Below are 21,733 nucleotides of genomic sequence, written 5' to 3'. Positions count from 1 at the left end.
ACCAACTACAAATTTTGATAGATGTGATTATACTCCGACATTTCCTAGTTATCCCTTTTCTTGTATAAACATAGTCTACTAAAGCCAGTTGGCACTTTAAGACTGTGCATACCAAATTATGTTGAAATAGATATTTCTATAACAGAATAATCTTCTTTCAGAAGCAACGTATCTGTCTGCAACTACTGAAGTTTGCATTAAGAACCTGTGTCTTTTTAAGTGCTTCTTGCTTCTCCACTGTCCCCAAATCACTGTTCTCCAAAAATACACAAACGGTGGCCTTTCTCTTTTTTATGATGACTGTTTTCCTTGGGTTTGTATCCTTCTGTGTCGGCTCCTTTATGCAGTCCATGTGTATCCCACATGGTAAATAGACTGAGGATTTGGATCATGAGGGAGTGGACTCCTTTGTTAGAATATGGAAGCCCCCTCCAAGCAAGAAGTATCCATATGGGAAAGGAGGTCTGTGCAGATTGATTCTGACATACATACCCATATTGACCTTTCCCTTGGGGGTTTCTTTCTTACTTACTTACTTTCAAAACCCCGTTCCTCTTCTGCTTTTCCTGTTTTTATTTTTTAAGTTACGTAATTGAAAAGACCACTAAATGTACTGGTTTCTTTTCCTAAAATTCTCTATTTTAATGAGGCCCAAATCTTCCTTTATCAAGATTGTTTATCTTCTCCTCTTAATCATTCCTGTGGTACATTCCTTCTCCCATCACAATGCTTATCATTCTTTTTTTAAATTATGCATTTATCTGTTTTTCCTTCCCCATCCCTTACACCCCCTTTTTCAGAGTTGATTGTTCAAGGTTTAACATAATGCTTATCAGTACACTTAGTTACTTACTGTATGTTTACAATCATTGTGCTTGCATTCTTTCCAGTTACTTTTCTATCTATAAAAAGTTGGTTAGGCAAGACTTCTTCCCAGAAATACAGACCCAGTGTTTTAAAGAACCATCATTCTTTACTTCCAGGCAGTCTAACATTTTTTTACTTTCTATATTAAACCCACACACTGATAGGAGACAGCTAAGATTGGGGACTAACCTTTGAAGGCCTCCTGTGTTCCAAGCACTTCAGCCTGTGAGGATATACTATTTGTGTTGTTGGTGATTAAACTGAGGTTCAGGAAGCTCAAATAGCTTTCCCAGAATCTTATAGCTAGTATGTGATTAAACTAGCATTTGAATTGGTATTTACTCCAAAATCTTCCTTTTTCTATTGATCCTGTCTATTTCTGCAGGATGGTTAGATATTATAGGATCAAAATGTGCAAAGTATTAGCATTTTTGTCTTTTATTTTTAAATTCTCAGTTTAACTTTGGGTTTTTTATTTTTCAGATAATTAATAGGCACAAAAGTTTCCTTTTTAAAGTGGGTTTTAGTATATCCACAATGAGCCACCATCAACACTAGTTTCAAAACATTTTCATCGCCCCAGAAAGAAGCTCTTTGCCCATTAATAGTCACTCCCCATTGCCTCCTCTACCTAGGCCCAGGCAACCACTAATCTACTTTCTGTGTTTTTGAATTTGTCCATTGAGGATATTTCATATAAATTGAATCATACAATATGTAGCCTTTTGTCTGTGGCTTCTTTTATTTAGTATAATGTTTTTTAAGGTTCATCCGTGTTGTAGCATGTATCAGTACTTCATTTCTTTTTATGACTGAATTGCTTTCCACTGTATGGATATACCACTTATTGTCCATCTTTTTATGTTTTTAACCATCCTAGTGGGTATAGAGGACTTCCCTAGTGGCTCAGACAGTAAAGCGTCTGTCTACAATGCGGAAGACCTGGGTTCAGTCCCTGGATTGGGAGCAGATGCCCTGGAGAAGGAAATGGCAACCCACTCCAGTACTCTTGCTTGGAAAATCCCATGGACGGAGGAGCCTGGTAAGCTATAGTCCATGGGGTCGCAAAGAGTTGGACACAACCGAGTGACTTCACTTCAGTGGGTATTGAATGATATCTCATTTTGGTTTTGATTTGTACATTTCTCTGATGATTAGTGATATTGAACATCTTTTCATACACATCTTGGCCATTTGTATACCTTCGGGAGAAATATCTGTTCAAATCCTTTGCCCATATAAAATTGAGTTCTGTCTTTTTATTACTGAGTGGTAAGTTTTCATTATTATTTGGTGGTGCTTTTTTATTGAAGTATATATTTGATATGTAATATTGTATTGGTTTCAGGTATATGGCAAAGTAATTCAGTTATATATTTTTTCAGATTATTTTCCATTGTAGTTTATTATAAGATATTGAATATAGTTCCTTGTGTAAATGCTTGTTGCACATCTGTAATTGAATTTGTTAGTATAGTTTCTTTACTCGGCCCTTATCGGAAACATACTTTCCAAACATTTTTTTCCCATTCTATGTATTGTCACTTCACTGTCTTGATAGTGTCTTTTGGTGCACAAAAAATTTTTTTTTAATTTAATTTTATTTTTAAACTTTACAGTATTGTATTAGTTTTGCCAAATATCAAAATGAATCCACCACAGGTATACATGTGTTCCCCATCCTGAACCCTCCTCCTTCCTCCCTCCTCATACCATCCCTCTGGGTCGTCCCAGTGCACCAGCCCCAAGCATCCAGTATCGGTGCACAAAATTTTAAATTTTGATAAATTCTAATTTATTTTTTCTTTGGTTGTTTGTGTTTTAAGTATCATATCTAAGAACCTATTATTACCTAATCCAAAAATGTGAAGATTTCCACCTGCTTTCTCTGAAGAGTTTTATAGTTTCAACTCTTACATTTAGATCTTTGGTCCATTTTAACTTTTGTTTATGGATATTCACTTGTCTAAGCCCCGTTTGTTAACTGTTATTTCCCTATTGAATTGTGTTAGTACCCTTTCAACAATCGAATGATCATATCATAATCTCAACAACAACAACAACAAAATCCTAATTAACCCAATTTTTAAGTGGGCAAAGGACTTGAATAAACATTTATCCTAAGAAATGTCCATCATTGAATGAAAGGATAAACAAAATGTGGTATATACATACAATGGAATATTATTCAGTCTTTAAAAAAAAGGAAATCATGTCATCTGCTATAACATGGATGAACCTTGAGGACATTGTGAAGTAAAATAAGCCAATCACAAAAAAAGACAAAAACCGTTATGATTCTACTTGTCAGAGGTATCTAAATTAATCACACTCATAAAAACAAAGTATGGTAGTTTACAGGGGCTGGGGGTGAGGTAGGGTGGGGTGTAGTAGTTCAAGCCACAGGTTTACCTTGGGAATGAAAATCCACTATATTGTGATTTTTTTTTTCTATCATAAGTGGTACTGGAAATATTGCAGTGAACAAAATATTTTAAAAAATTCCTTTGCCCTAATAAACAGTGGCTGACTTTATTTTTCTGGGCTCCAAAATCACTGCAGATGGTGAATGCAGCCATGAAATTAAAAGATGCTTACTCCCTGGAAGGAAAGCTATGACCAACCAAGACAGCATATTGAAAAGCAGAGACATTACTTTGTCAACAAAGGTCCGTCTAGTTAAGGCTATGGTTTTTCCAGCGGTCATGTATTGATGTGAGAGTTGGACTATAAAGAAAGCTGAGCGCAGAAGAATTGATGCTTTTGAACTGTGCTGTTGGAGAAGACTCTTGAGAGCCCCTTGGACTGCGAGGAGATCCAACCAGTCCATCCTAAAGGAGATCAGTCCTGAATATTCATTGGAAGGACTGATGCTGAAACTGAAACTCTAATATTTTGGCCACCTGATCCAAAGAGCTGACTCATTTGAAAAAATCCCTGATGCTGGGAAAGATTGAGGGCGGGAGGAGAAGGGAGCAACAGAGGATAAGATGGTTGGATGGCATCACCGACTCAATGGACATGGGTTTGGGTGGACTCCGGGAGCTGGTGATGGACCGGGAGGCCTGGCGTGCTGCGGTTCATGGGGTCACAAAGAGTCGGACACAACTGAGCAACTGAACTGAACTGAATAAGTGAGTAAGTGGGTTTCCCAGTGGGGCTTCCCAGGTGGCACTGGTGGTAAAGAATCCGCCTGCCAATGCAGGAGACACAAGAGACACAGATTCAATGCCTGGGTCAGGAAGATCACCTGGAGTAGGGAATGAAATAATGAGTGGAAGACAATAAACACTAAGAACATAATATAATAAGTTCTGTGAAGAAAAATAAGTCAAAGTGAGGGAATAGAGTGACAGAAAATGGAAAAGGAGAGCTTTTTCTTTTTTTTAAGATGGTAGAAAATAACATTTAAGCCAAAATTTGAAGTGCTTTAAGATTTCAGCACTTGTAATTCACTTCTGGCATGTGGCATAAAATGATAGAGTTTGCAGTCTTAAAAGGATCACTTAATCATTGAACTTTAGAGCTGTTGAAAACAACAGAACTCTTTCTTCTGATGAACTCTGATGCAAAAATCCATCATGGCAGAATGATGCAGCTCTGGTTGAAATGCAAAAGTGGAGAGTTTCAAACCTCCCTCTTGTTCCTCTTTTTCTTTTTCCACGGTTTCTCCTCCTAGCACCTTGAAAGTTCCTGTAGGGAACCCAGAACCGTTTGAAAACTTCTCAGCATTTTGCAGGTGTGTAAACTAAAGCTGCTGCTGCAGCTGCTGCTGCTAAGTCACTTCAGTCGTGTCTGACTCTGTGTGACCCCATAGACGGCAGCCCACCAGGCTCCCCTGTCCCTGGGATTCTCCAGGCAAGAACACTGGGGTGGGTTGCCATTTCCTTCTCCAATGCATGAAAGTGAAAAGTGAAAGTGAAGTCGCCCAGTCGTGTCCGACTCTTAGTGACCCCATGGACTGCAGCCTACCAGGCTCCTCCATCCATGGGATTTTCCAGGCAAGAGTACTGGAGTGGGTTGCCATTGCCTTCTCCAAACTAAAGCTGCTGCTGCTGCTAGGTCATTTCAGTCGTGTCCAACTCTGTGCGACCCCATAGACGGCAGCCCACCAGGCTCCCCCGTCCCTGGGATTCTCCAGGCAAGAACACTGGAGTGGGTTGCCATTTCCTTCTCCAATGCATGAAGGTGAAAAGAAAAAGTGAAGTCGCTCAGTCGTGTCTGACTCTTAACGACCCCATGGACTGCAGCCTTCCAGGCTCCTCCGTCCATGGGATTTTCCAGGCAAGAGTACTGGAGTGGGGTGCCATTGCCTTCTCCAAAACTAAAGCTAAGAGAACTTAAATACTACCTATAGGCCCTCAGCTAATTATTGTTAAAACACTTTCCACTTTGTTATCCATTCAGAAAATGTCTGAACGTTCACTATATGCCAGTGCTGTGCTAGTAGAGTTCTTTAGATATATCAGGGAACAAAGACAAGTGCCTGACCTCACAAAGTTTTTATTATACTGGGAAGAGATAAACGCCCCCAAATAGGCAATTTATAGCATAGGAGGCAGTGTGGTAATAACATCCATCTATATGGATGCTCAAGGAAAGCTCTACAGTAGCTGCTATTCTAAAAAATAAGTTAGACCATTTAAGAGGAGCTGCGTTCATATATTCAAATGAAGAGAACCCTAAAATGTGGTCAGAGTCAGTATCAGGATGCTGCAAATAACGAAGACAATCCCAACATGTAATAGTTAAACCCAGGGTAGTTTGTCTCCAGCTTTGGTTAATTCAGTGTTTCTGTGATCGTTTTAAGAACAAGGGTTTTTCTCATCTTTCCGTACATCCATTCTTTTGGTCAAAGTATAGCTGTTAGAATTCTAGAGATAAAATCCAGACATAGTGTCCAGCAGAGACACTCTTCTTTACCCTATTTAAGAGCTAAAGGAGCCTTTCAGAATCTTCTTGAAGCCTGTAGCAAGCTTCCTCTCATGCCCTATTGACCAGAACTGGTTCACATGGCAACTCTCAGTCAAGTTGCCAGCTGGAGAATGGGATTACTATGATTTACTCAAAGAAATTAGGATTCATCCTTAAGATTTCTCCTGTTTATTCATTGCAACATTTGTGTGTGTGTGTACACAAATGTGTATATTACAAATGCCACTTTTAATACAGTGACTGCAAAAATGAACAAGGTTTTCCAGACAGTGGTTCTGTGAGGTCCTCATAGGGAACAATTTGTGGTAATATCCCTTTTACTTGATATGAATTCAGATTTCACAGAGTCCTCTTTGCTGGGCTCATTTCTTATAATTTGAATCTAGATTCCAAAGCTAACTTCCCGATGTTTTTCCAGGTATTGAGGCTTACTAGAATAAGAGAGATGAATTATGTCTTATAAAGAAACTGTTGACCATAGTAATTCTGTTTAAACTAATTATTTTTACCCTGAATCTAAAACGTCTTTGATACTGCAGGGGTGTCAGAGCAAACATTTTCCTTATACTTTCTGAAATTCTGGTAAGTTTTTTCTCTTTTGGATTTGAGCCTGGGAGATGTGAGCAGGAATTTTTCTATTATTCTCACCCCTCTCATGTCAATGGGATAGGTAGTCAAGATCTGCTTAGTTATTAGTTGGTCTGCAGAATTCTTGCAGACATTTCTATGTTTTCACTTAAAGTGCTTTTATTTTCAAAGTCCTTTAATTCAGTGCTTCTGAAAGTTTAGTGTGCATGTGAAATACCTGACGATCTTATTAAAATGCAGATTCTGAGATTCTTCATTTCTAAGAAGCACCCAGGTGATGAGACCACACTCTGTGGAGCAGAGTTTAATTGTTGTCCTGCACAGTTCCATCAAGTCAGACAAGAACATTGAAACCTGAAGTCAGTTACATAGATAACAGATGGGGATCTCTTTTAGAAGAGGGATTAGATTTCCAAGACTAATAATTAGATTAGAAGTTTTTGGTATTTCTTCTTTCTAGCTCTTTTTTTCCCATTGACTTCCTTAATAACCTCACTCTAGTAACTTTATTCAAACAGAATTTTGAAGGGTTGGGAACTTTGAATGTTCTAGAGCTAATTATTTGGTCTTGAATATTGTTTATGGGGTATATGTTTGTTTCTTTTAGAACACTGCAAATGAGCATTAATTTGCAGTGAACATGTTTGGAAAATGGAAAAGAAAAATGTGATTTTCTTAAAAGTCATTATTTGGGACTTTGAACAGTTTTAATAAAAATGAGAGGAAACTTGCAAGGAAGAAGACTAGACATAAGCTCAGTGTTTATCAGTGCCCCCTGGATTTATGGTATATCTACACTTTGGAAAATTCTTCAAGAGATGGGAATACCAGACCACCTGACCTGCCTCCTGAGAAATCTGTATGCAGGTCAAGAAGCAACAGTTAGAAGTGGGCATGGAACAACAGACTGGTTCCAAATAGGAAAAGGAGTATGTCAAGGCTGTATATTGTCACCCTACTTATTTAACTTATATGCAGAATACATCATGAGAAACTCTGGGCTGGAGGAAGCAAAAGCTGGAATCAAGACTGCCAGGAGGAATATCAATAACCTCAGATATGCAGATGACACCACCCTTATGGCAGAAAGTGAAGAACTGAAGAGCCTCTTGATGAAAGTGAAAGAGGAGAGTGAAAAAGTTGGCTTAAAGCTCAACATTCAGAAAACTAAGATCATGGCATCTGGTCCCATCACTTCATGGGAAATAGATGGGGAAACAGTAGAGACCGTGTTAGACTTTATTTTTCTGGGCTCCAAAATCACTGCAGATGGTGACTGCAGCCATGAAATTAAAAAACACTTACTCCTTGGAAGGAAAGTTATCACCAACCTAGACAGTGTATTAAAAAGCAGAGACATTACTTTGTCAACAAAGGTCCATCTAGTCAAGGCTATGGTTTTTCCAGTGGTCATGTATGGATGTGAGAGTTGGACTATAAAGAATGCTGAGCACCGAAGAATTGATGCTTTTGAACTGTGGTGTTGGAGAAGACTCTTGAGAGTCCCTTGGACTGCAAGGAGATCCAACCAGTCCATTCTAAAGGAGATCAGTCCTGGGCGTTCATTGGAAGGACTGATGTTGAAGCTGAAACTCCAATACTTGGGCCACCTGATGCAAAGAGCTGACTCATTGGAAAAACCCTGATGCTGGGAAAGATTGAGGGCAGGAGGAGAAGGGGATGACAGATGATGAGATGGTTGGAAGGCATCACCGACTCAATGGACATGGATTTGGGTGGACTCCGGCAGTTGGTGATGGACCAGAAGGCCTGGCGTGCTGCAGTTCATGGGGTCGCAAAGAGTCGGACATGACTGAGCAACTGAACTGAACTAAACTGAACTTGGCTTTAGTGCTAAATTGTGCCATCTTTAAAGGATTTTTAGAAAAGTAGAATTTGAATAGCTGGGCATAGTTGAATGACTGGATGGACATGAAATGTAGAAAAGAATAAATTAAAATACATATTAAAGTATATCAGAGAAAAGTATTTCAGGAGTTTAAGTTGCAAAAATTTAGTTTTATGCAGAATATCAAATAGTATCGCTGAGATGGACTCAGCCAATACAGGAAGCTCCCTTCTTGTTTCTTGTATATAGAAACATCAGAGGAAATAACCAGGAAAGATAGTATTTTTGATGATGTGGTATTTTTAGAACATGGCAGGACTTGAAAGCAAGAAAAGGGGTTCTCACGGGTCAGAAACAAAGAGGAAACTCTGATGGTAGAAAGTGAACTCAACAGTGTATGGTCCTCAGGGAAAATATCTCATATGGCTTAGAGGCCTTAGTGTCCATACAGGGATAAGACGCACGCTACAGGTGCCAGAACTGCACACTCGTAAACCTAGAAAGAGCTGTCCTTTCCATGTCAGACACGAGAAACATGCACCCCCAGCTCCCACCCCTTTTATAAAAGGGAAGAAACGGTTATTCTCAGGAAACTAGAGACTGGGCCTCACTGTCTACATTACCAATAACCTAGTGCAGAAACTCTAAGCCTCAAAATGTTTCAGAGCCCGAAATCCTCCATAGGTCTTTCCCTAGAAGAAAAAAAACCCACAAAACTATGTCATAAATATATCTCAACAACCCAGGGGTTTGATCACAGATTCTCTTGGAACAAAACAGCTTCTGCCAAATGATCACACATCCAAGAACAACGGCACATACACAGGAGCCACCCATTTTGAGAGATTAGAAGATGGCATGTTAAAGGGGGTCAGGCAGAGTTACACACAAGAAACTAGAAGTAACTAGAACAGTCTGAGAGAAACCTTCAGTTAATCTTTTAAAAATATTGTAGGGAATGAGAATTCATTAAACAAGAATAAAATGTTACCAAAAAAGAACAGGTAGATTTCAAAGACAGACAAATGTAATTTTTAGAAATAGAATTTGTATCTGGGAAGAGAAATACAAACCATGTAAATTAACCCAAGGAAAATCAAATTATGAAATCTGAAATTTCGTGACTGGATAAGAAGGTCAGATTATAAAACCAAAAGTAAATTTGAGACATAATCTTTTAGAAATCTAAAGCTAGCTTAATACTAAAGATCTCATTTTGCCAAAGACTCTACCATATCAAAACCTGCCAGTGAATTTCAAAGCATAACCCTTTAGCCTTAAAATTGATTGTCCCTGCTTAGTCCGCTTGCTGTAGAATCATTAGTAGGAAGAAAAGTACCACTAATGGCAGTTCTTCTTTCCATTTGTCGCTCATAAAACTTTGGGGAAATCAGTGTGGCTCTGACTCCTTATCGGTAATCTGCAGCTTTGTGCAATAATCTGTTTATATAAATTTATAAAATGAATGTTGTGAAAGTCTTTGCAGTTTAATTCCTTGGGAGTGTCCTGTCTTTACTGTTTCTTCTCCCCTCCTATAATTTGGTATTCTATGACAATATCATTATTATTTTGGTTACTATTAGATAGCTTTCTTTAGACATTGGCTAACATTTGTGTATGGAGATTACTATTCAGTCACTTTGACAGCGTGTATTGTACTTGAAATTGTTTTTCTTGCAGTGGTCCTGAGTGCGACTTTGATTTTCCGTATTCCCTCATGTACCATAGCTCACATTTTTGAGATGAGTTTGGGGTACAGTTTGCAGCAACAGAATAGATAGCTTTCTGCAAAAGGTAACTGGTCCCAATGGGGTTCAAACTTGTGATCTTGGCCTCATTATCACACTTTTGTAACCATCAGACCTAATAGATATATTATATGTATTTTAGTCTATAATCTTGAAATCAAGTCATATTTTTAATTACTCAAGGTTTATTTCAAATATGTAATTAAAAATTACTTTGGGGCATTTCTCACTTTTGTTTGATAGTAAAAGTAACAAAAGTAAAGCAGACAGCCAAAGAACCTAACTCACTTTTCATCTTCCCTGTGTTTTCTATGACAGGGAAAGTCACAAAAGTGAAGCTCGCAGGCAAAGACCTAACTCACTTTACGGAGAGTGCCACGGTACCTTTTTCTTTCAGTGAGGCTGTAGCAGGTCTGATGTCAGTCACTTTAGAGACCTTTAGACCTCAGTGCTCATTTACTGCTAACATGTTCCAGCTCTGCTTCTGCATTATGAAGATCATCTGTCAACACTTTGAGATATTCTCCTTTGTTATTAAGCTTGTGATGCTCTACACTGGCAGGTTTTTTGCCAATTATAGTTAAGGTACAATAGTGTATTCAGCAGATCAAAGTCTCGCATTGGCGGTAGAGGAATGATTTGTAAGTCTTTATTCATCTGAATTGTACAATAGAACACCTGAGGAATGCAAATAATCCCTCTGAGGAATCTGCAGGAAAGGCTGTTAAAATGACAGGGTAAAACTATTGTTATTCTGAATTGATATTTTAGCCAAAGTCATTATTTCTTGTCTTGTTGTCTCATAACTGTTCTAGTTTTATTAGCTATGTTGACCATATTTTTGAAACAAAACGTATATGATATTTTTGTTTTCTTTTGCATGGGCTTGTTTTATTTTATTTTCATTGAATCTATATTTGGTATGTTATTTTTCCTTTTTTTATTACATTTCTGATTTCTGATTCTGGCTTGCGGTTACTAAAACCATCAATGAAAAATTTTAAAATACAGTTTTGTTTGAATAGTGTAAGTCTGTAAAATAAGTTAGAATCTCATAATGTTCTTTCCTTCATAATTTTGGATAAGAAAACAACTGGTTTGGATTTCCTCTTTTAAAGGACATATATTTGGTTCCAAAATACATCTTAGGGGTTGGTCCATTATTTCTAGGATATGACCAAAAGGGAAAAAAAAAAAATATTACAAAGATAAAAAATCACTGATAGTTTGTTTTTGTTTTGTTTTTTTTTGGCCACACCATGCAGCATGTGGGATCTTAGTTCCCCAACCAGGGATTGAACTTGTGCCCCCTGCAATGAAAGCATGGAATCTTAACCACTGGACCACCAGGGAGTTCCCCATTGATAAATAGTAAATAAATAAATTATAGGTTAGCCTCATATAGCAAACATGTATGAACTATTGTGTGAGTTTTTCATTCCTTTATCCCATTCTACTCAGTAGTCCATGTTCTTAATTTTCTGATAACTCTGATCCCTGCCGTTTTGTTTGATGGTAAGTGTTAGGGTTTAGTTCTTGTGTTTCTTATCCACTGTAGTGATGTTTTACATTGTTTTTTTTTAAGGATTTCTGCCTCAATTTTCTATCATGATAGTTATTAAAGCCTTGGTCTAAATATGCGAGACAAGTATAAGTGATATACCTTGAACTGTGAAATCTATACCCATTTCTATACTAAGCTCTATCCCAGAATCATAGGCATGTCTGCTGTGATTATCTGAGAATAAAAATATTAATAGTAATTGCTGTTAATATTTGTTTATGATATGCCAAGCTTTACTTTTCTAGGTTCTTTACCTACAGTATAATGTGTACTCTTACTATTTCTGTGAATAAGGAAACTGAAGTTTAGAAAGGTTTAGAAACCTGCCAAGAGTAAAAAGCTAGCATAGTGGTAGGATCAGAACCTAGTTAATATACTCACTACACTTACTTCATTTATGCTCTAACTGCCACTTTGCTAAATTGCTCCATGCTTACAAAATTCTGTAAAGCAATTATCCTTCAATAAAAAAATAAATTACAAAGAAAAAAAATTCCATGCTTGGGAAGAAATCACTCAATAATGCTTTAGAATCTGAAATGATTCTGAAAAGAATCAATAATGTCTTTTCAGGTAATACTTGATATCAATTTCCTAACTGATTTGGCTTTCCAAACCCTTTTCTATTAAAGGAATTTATTTCCTCTGTAGTTCTGTTATTCATGATTCTACAAAAGTGAGATTCATGAGAACAATGTATACACAATCAACCAGGTTTGTAAACCTATATATTTGGACTTTGGGGGGGGCGGGGAGATTAGCAAAAATCTCAAAACCAGTGACAACTGTAAGGTCTTGTTAGTCCAAGAAGGAATTGAACTAGGCATATAGATATCTGGGAGGAACAAATTAATTATTTGTCAAAGCTCCTCAAAATTAGCTGATACTTTTAGGTGTGATTCCTGTAAATCCAGAACTTCGTGTTTTTTGCTTTTTAAAAATTTATTTTGTAAAGGAAGATAGTAAATCATAACATTGAGATTCTCAAGGTCACAGGTGTTAATACTGAATGAATTTAGTGTAACTGCAAAAAGTTTTAAAATATTTGTACGATAGTTCCTATAGATAATGTTAACATAAAACTAGATTACAGTAAAATATTATGGCGTGTACCTGAAGCAGTTGCTGCCTGTTAATGCCTTGACCTTGGAAAGCTATACACAAAAAGATGGCATCATAAAACCGTGCAATTCTTATGAATATGTATGCGCTACTTGATAATAATGAATGTGGTACAGTCATGCATGCACTACAAGATAATGTTGTGCCCTTTTTTGTCTACAGGTTGATAAAAATTAAAGAGTGGGTGGACAAGTATGACCCAGGTGCCTTGGTCATTCCTTTTAGTGGGGCCTTGGAACTCAGGTTGCAAGAATTGAGTGCTGAGGAGAGACAGAAGTATCTGGAAGCGAACATGACACAAAGGTTAATTAGCATTCATTTTCCCTACACTTTATTATCAACTATTTCCTTGCAGTAATTTAATTGCTTGCGCTGATAGAATAATAAATGACAGAGTAATTACCATTATAAAGAGGGAATCTTCTCCTTTCTTTACCATGAGACAGAGTGAAAAGATTTATTTTAAATTAAGTTTTTAACTGTCATCTGTCATCTCTGTACAGTGTTTTAATTATAACATAGGTATTAGTTATGTATATTTTTGAGAAGGAATGATCGCCAAAACTCTTTCGTCATGTTCAGTGGGGGCGGGGAAAGAGTGAATCAATTGCCTTAATTTTTTTCTGAGTAACAGTAATATATTGTTTAAACATTGGATTTCAATCAAATAATTTTGCTTTCATGACCCACGTCTGGGAAATAACTGATATTGGAGGAAAATAACCATAGAATGGGTAGATCAAATTTTTCTTTTTCTATAGTAAACAATTCAAAATGATATATTTAGACTAATATAATTAAAACTAATTTTTGAAGAGATTTTTTAGGAATAGTTACATGCTTTCTGACCTCTTCAAGTGTATTATAAAAGAAAAATGGTCATTTACTAATCTCTCTAACATTTTCTGCTTGAAATGAATATTTTAGGTTCATACTGATCTCTGGCACAATCTACTTATATGTTGAGTGAATTTGTTTCATTTTATTTCAGCGCTTTGCCAAAGATCATTAAGGCTGGGTTTGCAGCACTCCAACTAGAATACTTTTTCACTGCAGGCCCAGATGAAGTGCGTGCATGGACCATCAGGGTAAGATTCATACTTATTCATCAGCTATATCCAGTTCCACACTATTGAATTCAGATTGATATCACTGACTTTGAAGTTTGTCATGGTGGCGGTTAGCTAGTCATTACAGATGAGGTTTTTGTCCAGGATAACTTTAATTATTTGTGAGCTGCTGAACAGTGAAAGTGGAGCGGCATTGATTGAGGCAGGTAACAATTGATTCTGCCTATTACATAGTCTGAATTTCTTCATCCTGTAGAATCTGTCTACCCTCCTCCTGTGGTCAGAGATAAGACGCACCAGTATTGTGCTTGCTTAATCTGTGTGACTGGGTTTGTCTGCAGTGAAATTGATGTTGCTTTTCATTTTGTATTCGCTAAGTTTGTTTGGGTTGCGGGTGGTTCTTTCCTCCTTTGCTTTGCTCGGATTACATTTTCAGCAATAAAAGCAATATGACATCATTATGCTCTTCATAGATACACAGTTGGGCTAAAGAGCTAAAGAGCTAAACTCAATGTGTAATAATTCATGCCTTTTAAAATTTGAATTTATAGAAATAGTGTTTATTTTTACAGTGTTTTATATTCAGTCTTCTTTAATAATGTGATGCGTATTTTTAAAATATTGATATATAACTGATTGCCACCAGAAAGAATGACTAATTTATTCCCAAAGGACAATAGAAACAGAACTGTAATGGCTGGCTTTTAAGTGAAAATACATTGTAATACGGTAGTTACTGTTGAAAAATATTTTGAAACATATGTAATCCAAAATCGTCTTACAGAATCTAAAAATAACATCTGAACTTTCAGAAATATTCAGTGTCTTATTCATTCTTTTATTATGCTTTCTTAGTGTATGGTACATGATGAATTTTAGGGCTGCTTTCATTCCTGTTTTCACTGGCTACATTAATTTATTATTACATTTATTTTGATTTAAGATGGATAGGAGCATGAAGTCAGTTCAGCATAATGTTAAAGGCGTCGTGTGAATGTGAGATTCGCTTTTCTTTGATCTCCTCTTTTCTTTGTTAAAAAAAACATTTGATTGACTTATAACTAAGGTCCTTTTATATCGACATACAAATTATGTCAAAGCAATTTGGGTTGGTAAACAAATTGCTAGGGTTTATTTTTACTGTATATTTTAAAGCCTTAAAACTTCCAAACTTAAGTATGTGCAGAAGGAAAGATAACATGTTCTGGGCTTGAAAATGTGAAAGCTGGTTTATCTTAAGACTGATTGTAAGTATCCATGATTTAATGTGCTAGGATATTTAGTCAGGTAAGCATCAGTGAGTAGCCATATTAACCCAATACATCTTTTATTGTAAAAACTGTGCTTTATAGTGTCAGACTCCTTATCACTTTAACATGCTTTATTAAGCAGCCTTTAGGTCACCATTATTTCTCAAATTTCTTTCCATGGTTGTGTGTGTCTGGAATGTATGTCCTTGTAGTTTAACATATGGGGTAATTATAAGACATTTCTCTTCCTATATCAACTTGAATTTTCTCTCATGGTGGTTAGAGGCAGGGTTTATTATGTAAAGTGTTCAAAATTTTATGAGGATTTAAAAATTATTTGCTGAACATAGATTGTATGATTTGTTGGAAATATCTTAAAAATGTCCCTTTATATATTGATTTTTATATGTTCTTTAGATGAGCTGAAATTTTCAAGGCTTTTTATCTTTTTAAAACCTTTGATAATTCAGCTTGAAAGCTACTTTTAAAATCCTTTTTTTTTCCCCACCGTGAAGAATAGAAAATCGAAATGAAACCTACACCAAACCAGGCCACTGCATCTAAATCGATAAATCTGTGGATGACTGTTAGGAAAAACAAAGCTACGCTGCTTTAACATCTACTGATTTGTCTGTGCTAAATCTGCTGCTCAGATAGTGCCCTGTATTGAAAATGTTCTAATTTGTATATCAGACATCTTAACTGTTATTAAACTAAGTTTAAGTTGAACCCAACTGCAGATAAAACAAAAGAAACTCTACGCTTTCAATCAGTCATCATAAATGCAATTAGTTTTCCCTGGTCTTCCTTTTCAAAGAAAGGGACGAAGGCTCCTCAAGCTGCAGGAAAGATTCACACAGATTTTGAAAAAGGATTCATTATGGCTGAAGTAATGAAATACGAAGATTTTAAAGAGGAAGGTTCTGAAAATGCAGTCAAGGTAAGGAATTATTTTCTAGTTTCATACTTAATAATTTTTGCTGATATGAAGATACTCATGATTCAAATGAATGATAACGATCTTTTAAACTGTGTCAGCGTTAGTGTTAACTATCAACTGTATGTACTATCAACTGAGCCATAGATATTTACATACTCTTAGGCAGCTTTTTAAATGTATAAATTGTTATTAATTTTGTGGTGTTTTTCTAAAACTGAAAAAGAAATTTTAAAGCTGGCTTTAAGTAGTTATCAATAATTTCAAAGAATTTGTTCACTGATGACCAGTGAAAACTTGAACTTATTATACTTGAATATCTGAAATAAAAGTAGTATGTGTATACATATGGGTTAATTCAAGGAAAACAATGTAAATTTAGTCAAATAAAACCTGTTTTTGCTGAACTTCATGGTTGTACTTTTTTTAAAAAAGATCTCTGAGAGCTTAATTTGCTTTCTCAACACTAGAGGGCAGGTCCAAAATTGTGCTTTATTTTAGCTAATAAGTATAATTTAGTTTGCATCCACTAATAGTGAAGCTGTGTTATGCAGACGTAATGAATGATTTCTTTTAATGTAAACTCTGTTAGAGACTTGATTTTGTTTGACTTTATTAGGTTTACTTAGCAAAATCCAGTAGGTGTGTCAACTCTAATCAACAGACAGGTCAGGGAGGTAAACTGGCATTATAAGCAGGCGTCTTTACCTTTAATTTGTTATTTGAAGACTAGTATAGAAAATGTTTAAAAAAAATTTTTAGAGCAGTCTTGTATATTTCCTAATTTTAAAGAAATCCAAAAAAGTTTATTTCAAGTTTATTCTCATTGGTATCATTGGAGAGATCATATGGAACAGCAGGACTATAATAGAATTGTTGAAACCCCAGGAAGAGAAGGGGGAAATCTTGGTGTAGTTGGTTCAATGTGGAATGAGAGCCATTTTGTTTTTTTTAAAGGCGTGAAAGAAGTTACAGTTTATACTAAACAAAGTCATTAACTTCTCAGTGTTGTCATCTGTGGCGATAGTTAGATATGCAAGTTCAGTGTATTAAGATTGAACTTTGTCAAGAATACTAATTAGACTTGAAAACTCTCAGATTATTTTTCAACATGTTATGTCATGCTGGCATATATATTTTTCATAGACTAAAGGTTAAAATAAGGATACTTTTCTATTACTAGAATTCAGAAATCAGATGCTTCTTTTTTATATTCTCATGGGATAAGCCTGTTTTACCAACCCTTAATAGATGTCTATGTTGTAATTTATAAACTTGAAAGTTATATAAATTGTGAATACTTCCTTTAACAATACAGAAATGTTATAATATACAGTAAAAAAAAAATGTTGCCTGCTTGTAGAAATGCTTAACAATAACTAGGAGGTTTTATGCAATAAACTGGAAAAGGTTGACCTCTGGCTTTTCAGCTTAGAATACCATTAAGTATTTTAGGCTTTTTTTTTTCTTTTTTAATTTCCAAAACATTTCAAAATTTGAACTCCAAATTAAATAAAGCATTTATGAATTTCTTTTATTCAACAAATACTTGCATATTATCACGTAAGTTTTAGGTTTGAGAGCAAGATTGTGTATATGTGTATGTATGTATATGTATGTATATGTATTTCAAACATCAGTGCAGCATAACTAATTTAATGCCAGTGCTGTGAACTATATACTGAATAGCTCTGTGTGGGCTTTGTAGTCTACAGGGATATCACATTATTAGCAATCATATCTGCTTAGGCAAAGCTGGCTTCTACAGATGGCTGCTTTCAAGTGCAAATGAACTGGTTAGACGTGTCTTGTTTAATACATACTCAAGATTCACAAATGGGTATTGATTTTTTTTTCCAACCAGTGTTTCTGATAGCAGTGGAAATGGATTAAATGGTCTCTAGAGAATTTAAAGGAACACTGTCACCTTTAATTAGTAGTAAACTTGAGTCATAACAAAGTATATAAACTTACACTTAATATGTCATGCCAATTATGTATTTGATTTAAATTGTCTATATAGTTTTATAACATTGGACTTTAGATTCTCAAGACAAGTAGCACACGGCCTTCCATACATTACAACTTTGGAAAAAATCGTATAAGAGTATTGTGTGTGTGTGTGTGTGTGTGTGCCTTTTAAAATGTTAGGGTATGTTGACTTTTTAAAAATTAGCTTCATTTTTAAAAGCACTTAGTAGGTGATTTTTATATGTGGTCTAGATAATTGTAATATGCTTACTAGGGCTCTGTGACCTGGTTTGTTGATTTTAACCTCAGATGTATGATCTTAGTCTTGTTTCTGATTAGTATAATTGCACTTGACTTTGAACATTCTTATCAATATCTTCAAAGGGAAGTACTAATCTTGTTGGTCAAAGGTTTTGTGTTCTCGATAAGTTCTAGCAGAAGGAAAATACTTTTGAGAATTTTTTGTTTTTCTAAAAGACCCCCAGGTCCTCAGTGTTGCGTGGTTGACGTCAGGTCACGCAGGACAGGGTTGGTGGTGTGCAGTGTGCAGTGTGGATGTGTAGATATTGAAGACCCTGTCGTGCTGAGGATGAAGTGTGTGTGCTGTGCCCCACAGGGAACCTGAGTCTCTGTGTAACTGCTGCTTATTTGTACAAGAATCACCAGAAGATTGCTCATCTTGATCTGCGTGCCAGCAGGTGGAATCAGTTGCTTTGCCGACTGATTTACAAGTGGAAAAAAATACCTATCTTTGCATTTCCAACCTGTTAGAGTCTGCTTGTAACTACGGCCATTAGTCAGTAAACTTCTGTGTGTTGAATTTTAGTATACACCATTGTGTACGGCCATTGTCAAGATCAAATTAAAAACTACAAAGAAGCAATTTAAAATCTGTAATTCCAATTGATACTTGTAGCATGCTGTGTCTTTGGCATCATCAGTATCACCAAAGAATTTCTTTAAGTAAATATTGCAGCTTTAACCTAACTATATAATCTTTTTTTCCTGCCTGGTTTGATCTGTTTGTTACAGTGACTTGCCGGATGTTTGCAGACACATCAGAAATGTACCATAAACAGCATGTAATGAAACTTAATGATATTGGTATAATTACATTTATGTACCAACAGTTTAGTGGAGAATACATTATGATTATGTATGTATGGAAAATCTAGTGCTGCCCAAATCAGGAATATTTTGCTTCTCTCCAAGTCTAGTTTTGAACTTGTGTGCCTTCCTGTATTTTTTTTTTCTTTAATCTGACCCAAGATGTGGAATACTTTTTGCATGTGCTCCTACCATTTACCTTATATATTTCATTGTAAACTAACACATTTCCTTTGTATTTCTTATTTACAGGCTGCTGGAAAGTACAGACAACAAGGCAGAAATTATATTGTTGAAGATGGAGATATTATCTTCTTCAAATTTAATACACCTCAGCAACCGAAGAAGAAATAAATTTTAATTATTGCTCAGATAAATGTACAACTTCCAAAAGGCATATACTTTTTTTTTTTTTTTTAATTAAAATTTCTGAAAACTGAAAGGGCAGGTAAAGTTGGGGTGATGGGAATCTTCTACAAACAATTATTTTTATTTGTTTTAAAATTAAAATACTGTGTACCTCCAATGAGATGCAAGTTCACCAAATGTGAACAGCTTTGCTTTTCACGTGATTAAGACCCTACTCCGAATTGTAGAAGCTTTTCAGGAACCATATTACTCTCATGATACTTCATTAATCTCCATCATGTATGCCAAGCCTGACACATTTGACAGTGAGGACAATGTGGCTTGCTCCTTTTTGAATCTACAGATAATGCATGTTTTACAGTACTCCAGATGTCTACACTCAATAAAACATTTGACAAAACCAGCCTTGGTGTGTTTGGGGATGTCTGTATTGACTGACTGTGGTGTGCTGAATGCGATATGGCACCTGGCGGTTGCTGATTACAGAATTTTAAGGCGTGCGTATGACACAGTAACTAGCGTGTGGGGCAGCTGCAATTGTATCTTAGAAGTGGGTCTTTCATAGGAATCAGAAGAATAGTCTACCAGGGATTTGTCTCCAGAAAGTTAATTAATTTGTAGATGGACATTTATTGAAAGATGATAGCAATGATATCACAAAAGATATATCCTAGGTGACTATGACCAGAAAGAAAACAGTGCTGGGGGAAAATTCTACCTCAAAAATTAAAGGATTTCTTGTTGTTGTTGTTGTTCTGACCATATTGGAGAGAATGTTCATTTTTAATCATTCCTTTGAAATTATTGTGATGAAATCGTTGTGAAAACTAACCCATTCATATCTGATGAGTTATAATTTTGTTTTGATTCAGTAGTGAGTATAAAAATTAGTTACTAAAAAGATTAGATCTTGAAAATTATAAAACTTTTAAAATACTTGCTATTAACATATTTTAAGATGAGTTGAAACTTTAGCATATGCAAGTTAAGCACTTTATAAAATTGTAGCAGAAAATTCTGAAAGAAAAATATGGTTAAGTAGTTATCTGGAGATCGTTTGCCACTTAGCCTTCTTCTCTTATGGTGACAGTCGTAGCGTTCCTCCCTGAACCCTCCCTTCCTCTCCCAGTTAACACTCCTGCAAGGCTGCCCTTGTCCCCACCCATGGCCCTTTTGTGCTCCTCTGTGATCAGAGGATCATTTCAGTTAAGTGCAGACCCCCAACTAGGCCAGCTCTTGCCTCTACTGTGTTATTTTGTTACATTAAAGGTAAAAACACACATAAACTTAACATTGAAAGTTACTTAATGTAGCACAAAAAGCAAGAAGTGATTTTAAGGGCAATTTGCTATAAAGAGGGCTTCCCTGGTGGCTCAGATGGTAAAGAATCTGCCTGCAATACAGGAGACCTGGGTTCCATCCCTCCATCAGAAAGATCCCCCGGAGAAGGGAGTGGCAACCCAGTCCAGTATTCTTGCCTGGAGAATTCATGGACAGAGGAGCCTGGTGGGCTACAGAGAACAGAGGACCCCTGGTGGGGTCACAAAGAGTCAGACACAACTGAGCGACCAACACTTTCACTTCTTTCACTTGCTATAAAGAGGAAAGGGTGCTTAAGGAGGATTTGATTGAGTAATGAATACAGTTTAGAAGCTCTTTAGTTGAGTATGTTCTTTATGAGAATCAGATACTGATATTCTTTTGCTAACATAAAAATCAGAACTGCAGCAGGGAAATAATAAAATTAAGTGAACAAAATTTTTTTTGTTTTAAGGATTAAGTAAAACATAAATGAAACTCGGGTACAGGTGCAGTTGACCAAGTTTGCAGTGAAAATTCCTGTTATACTTCTGAATTGGAGAAATGTAGAGATTTGTGGATTGTTTGGGATTTCACCAATATAAGAAGAAATCCAATCTCTTGCTTTTGAGTCCTCTCCAAAATAAATTGCATAGATGTCTTAAAGAAGTTTGGAATTTCATTTAAAAGGCTTAAAGATTGTGTAATTTTACTTTCTCTTAACTTCTAATGTGGTAATTGCACATTGCAGAATAGAAGTTTTAATAAGAGACAAGTTCGTTTTGAGGTAACTGCCTTCATTAGGGCTGAAATTAAATGCTGGAGATAAGTTTAATTTGGTTAGAAGTCCTACAGTATTCTGTATGTGTGTACAAATTTTTATTTTCTACAAAAGTTGAGAATTCCAAGAACTTTTGCATGTAGATAACTGGGTATATACCTGTATCTTCATGTTTTCCCCCTTTTAATATTGGTGATAGTTAATGTATTTGTAGGATTATAAGTGAATTTTTTTTCACTTATCTATAGATCCGTCTTAATCAGATTTTTTGGTAAG

The 21,733-nt window shown here is 35.9% G+C and overlaps 1 protein-coding gene across 6 annotated transcripts in view; it reads left to right on the top strand.

Annotated features, from left to right (window-relative positions):
* The window catches only part of OLA1 (Obg like ATPase 1), a 164,362-nt gene extending 144,582 nt beyond the window's left edge, over positions 1–19,780 (top strand). For all 6 annotated transcript variants that reach the window (XM_086358855.1, XM_086358819.1, XM_086358865.1 and 3 more), the window contains 4 exons: positions 12,836–12,976; positions 13,665–13,761; positions 15,811–15,933; positions 19,261–19,780. In XM_086358855.1, the coding sequence (XP_086214981.1) occupies positions 12,836–12,976; positions 13,665–13,761; positions 15,811–15,933; positions 19,261–19,362 (463 nt within the window). In that variant the 3' untranslated portion in view covers positions 19,363–19,780. The remainder of the gene's footprint in view (positions 1–12,835; positions 12,977–13,664; positions 13,762–15,810; positions 15,934–19,260) is intronic.
* Positions 19,781–21,733: the final 1,953 nt, after the last annotated feature.

Source organism: Bos grunniens, chromosome 2 (genome assembly GCF_055505025.1).
Source record: "Bos grunniens cultivar Pamir isolate PY7600 chromosome 2, Bosgru_T2T1.0, whole genome shotgun sequence".
NCBI lineage: Eukaryota > Metazoa > Chordata > Mammalia > Artiodactyla > Bovidae > Bos > Bos grunniens.
This window is presented reverse-complemented; position numbering and strand designations above follow the sequence as displayed.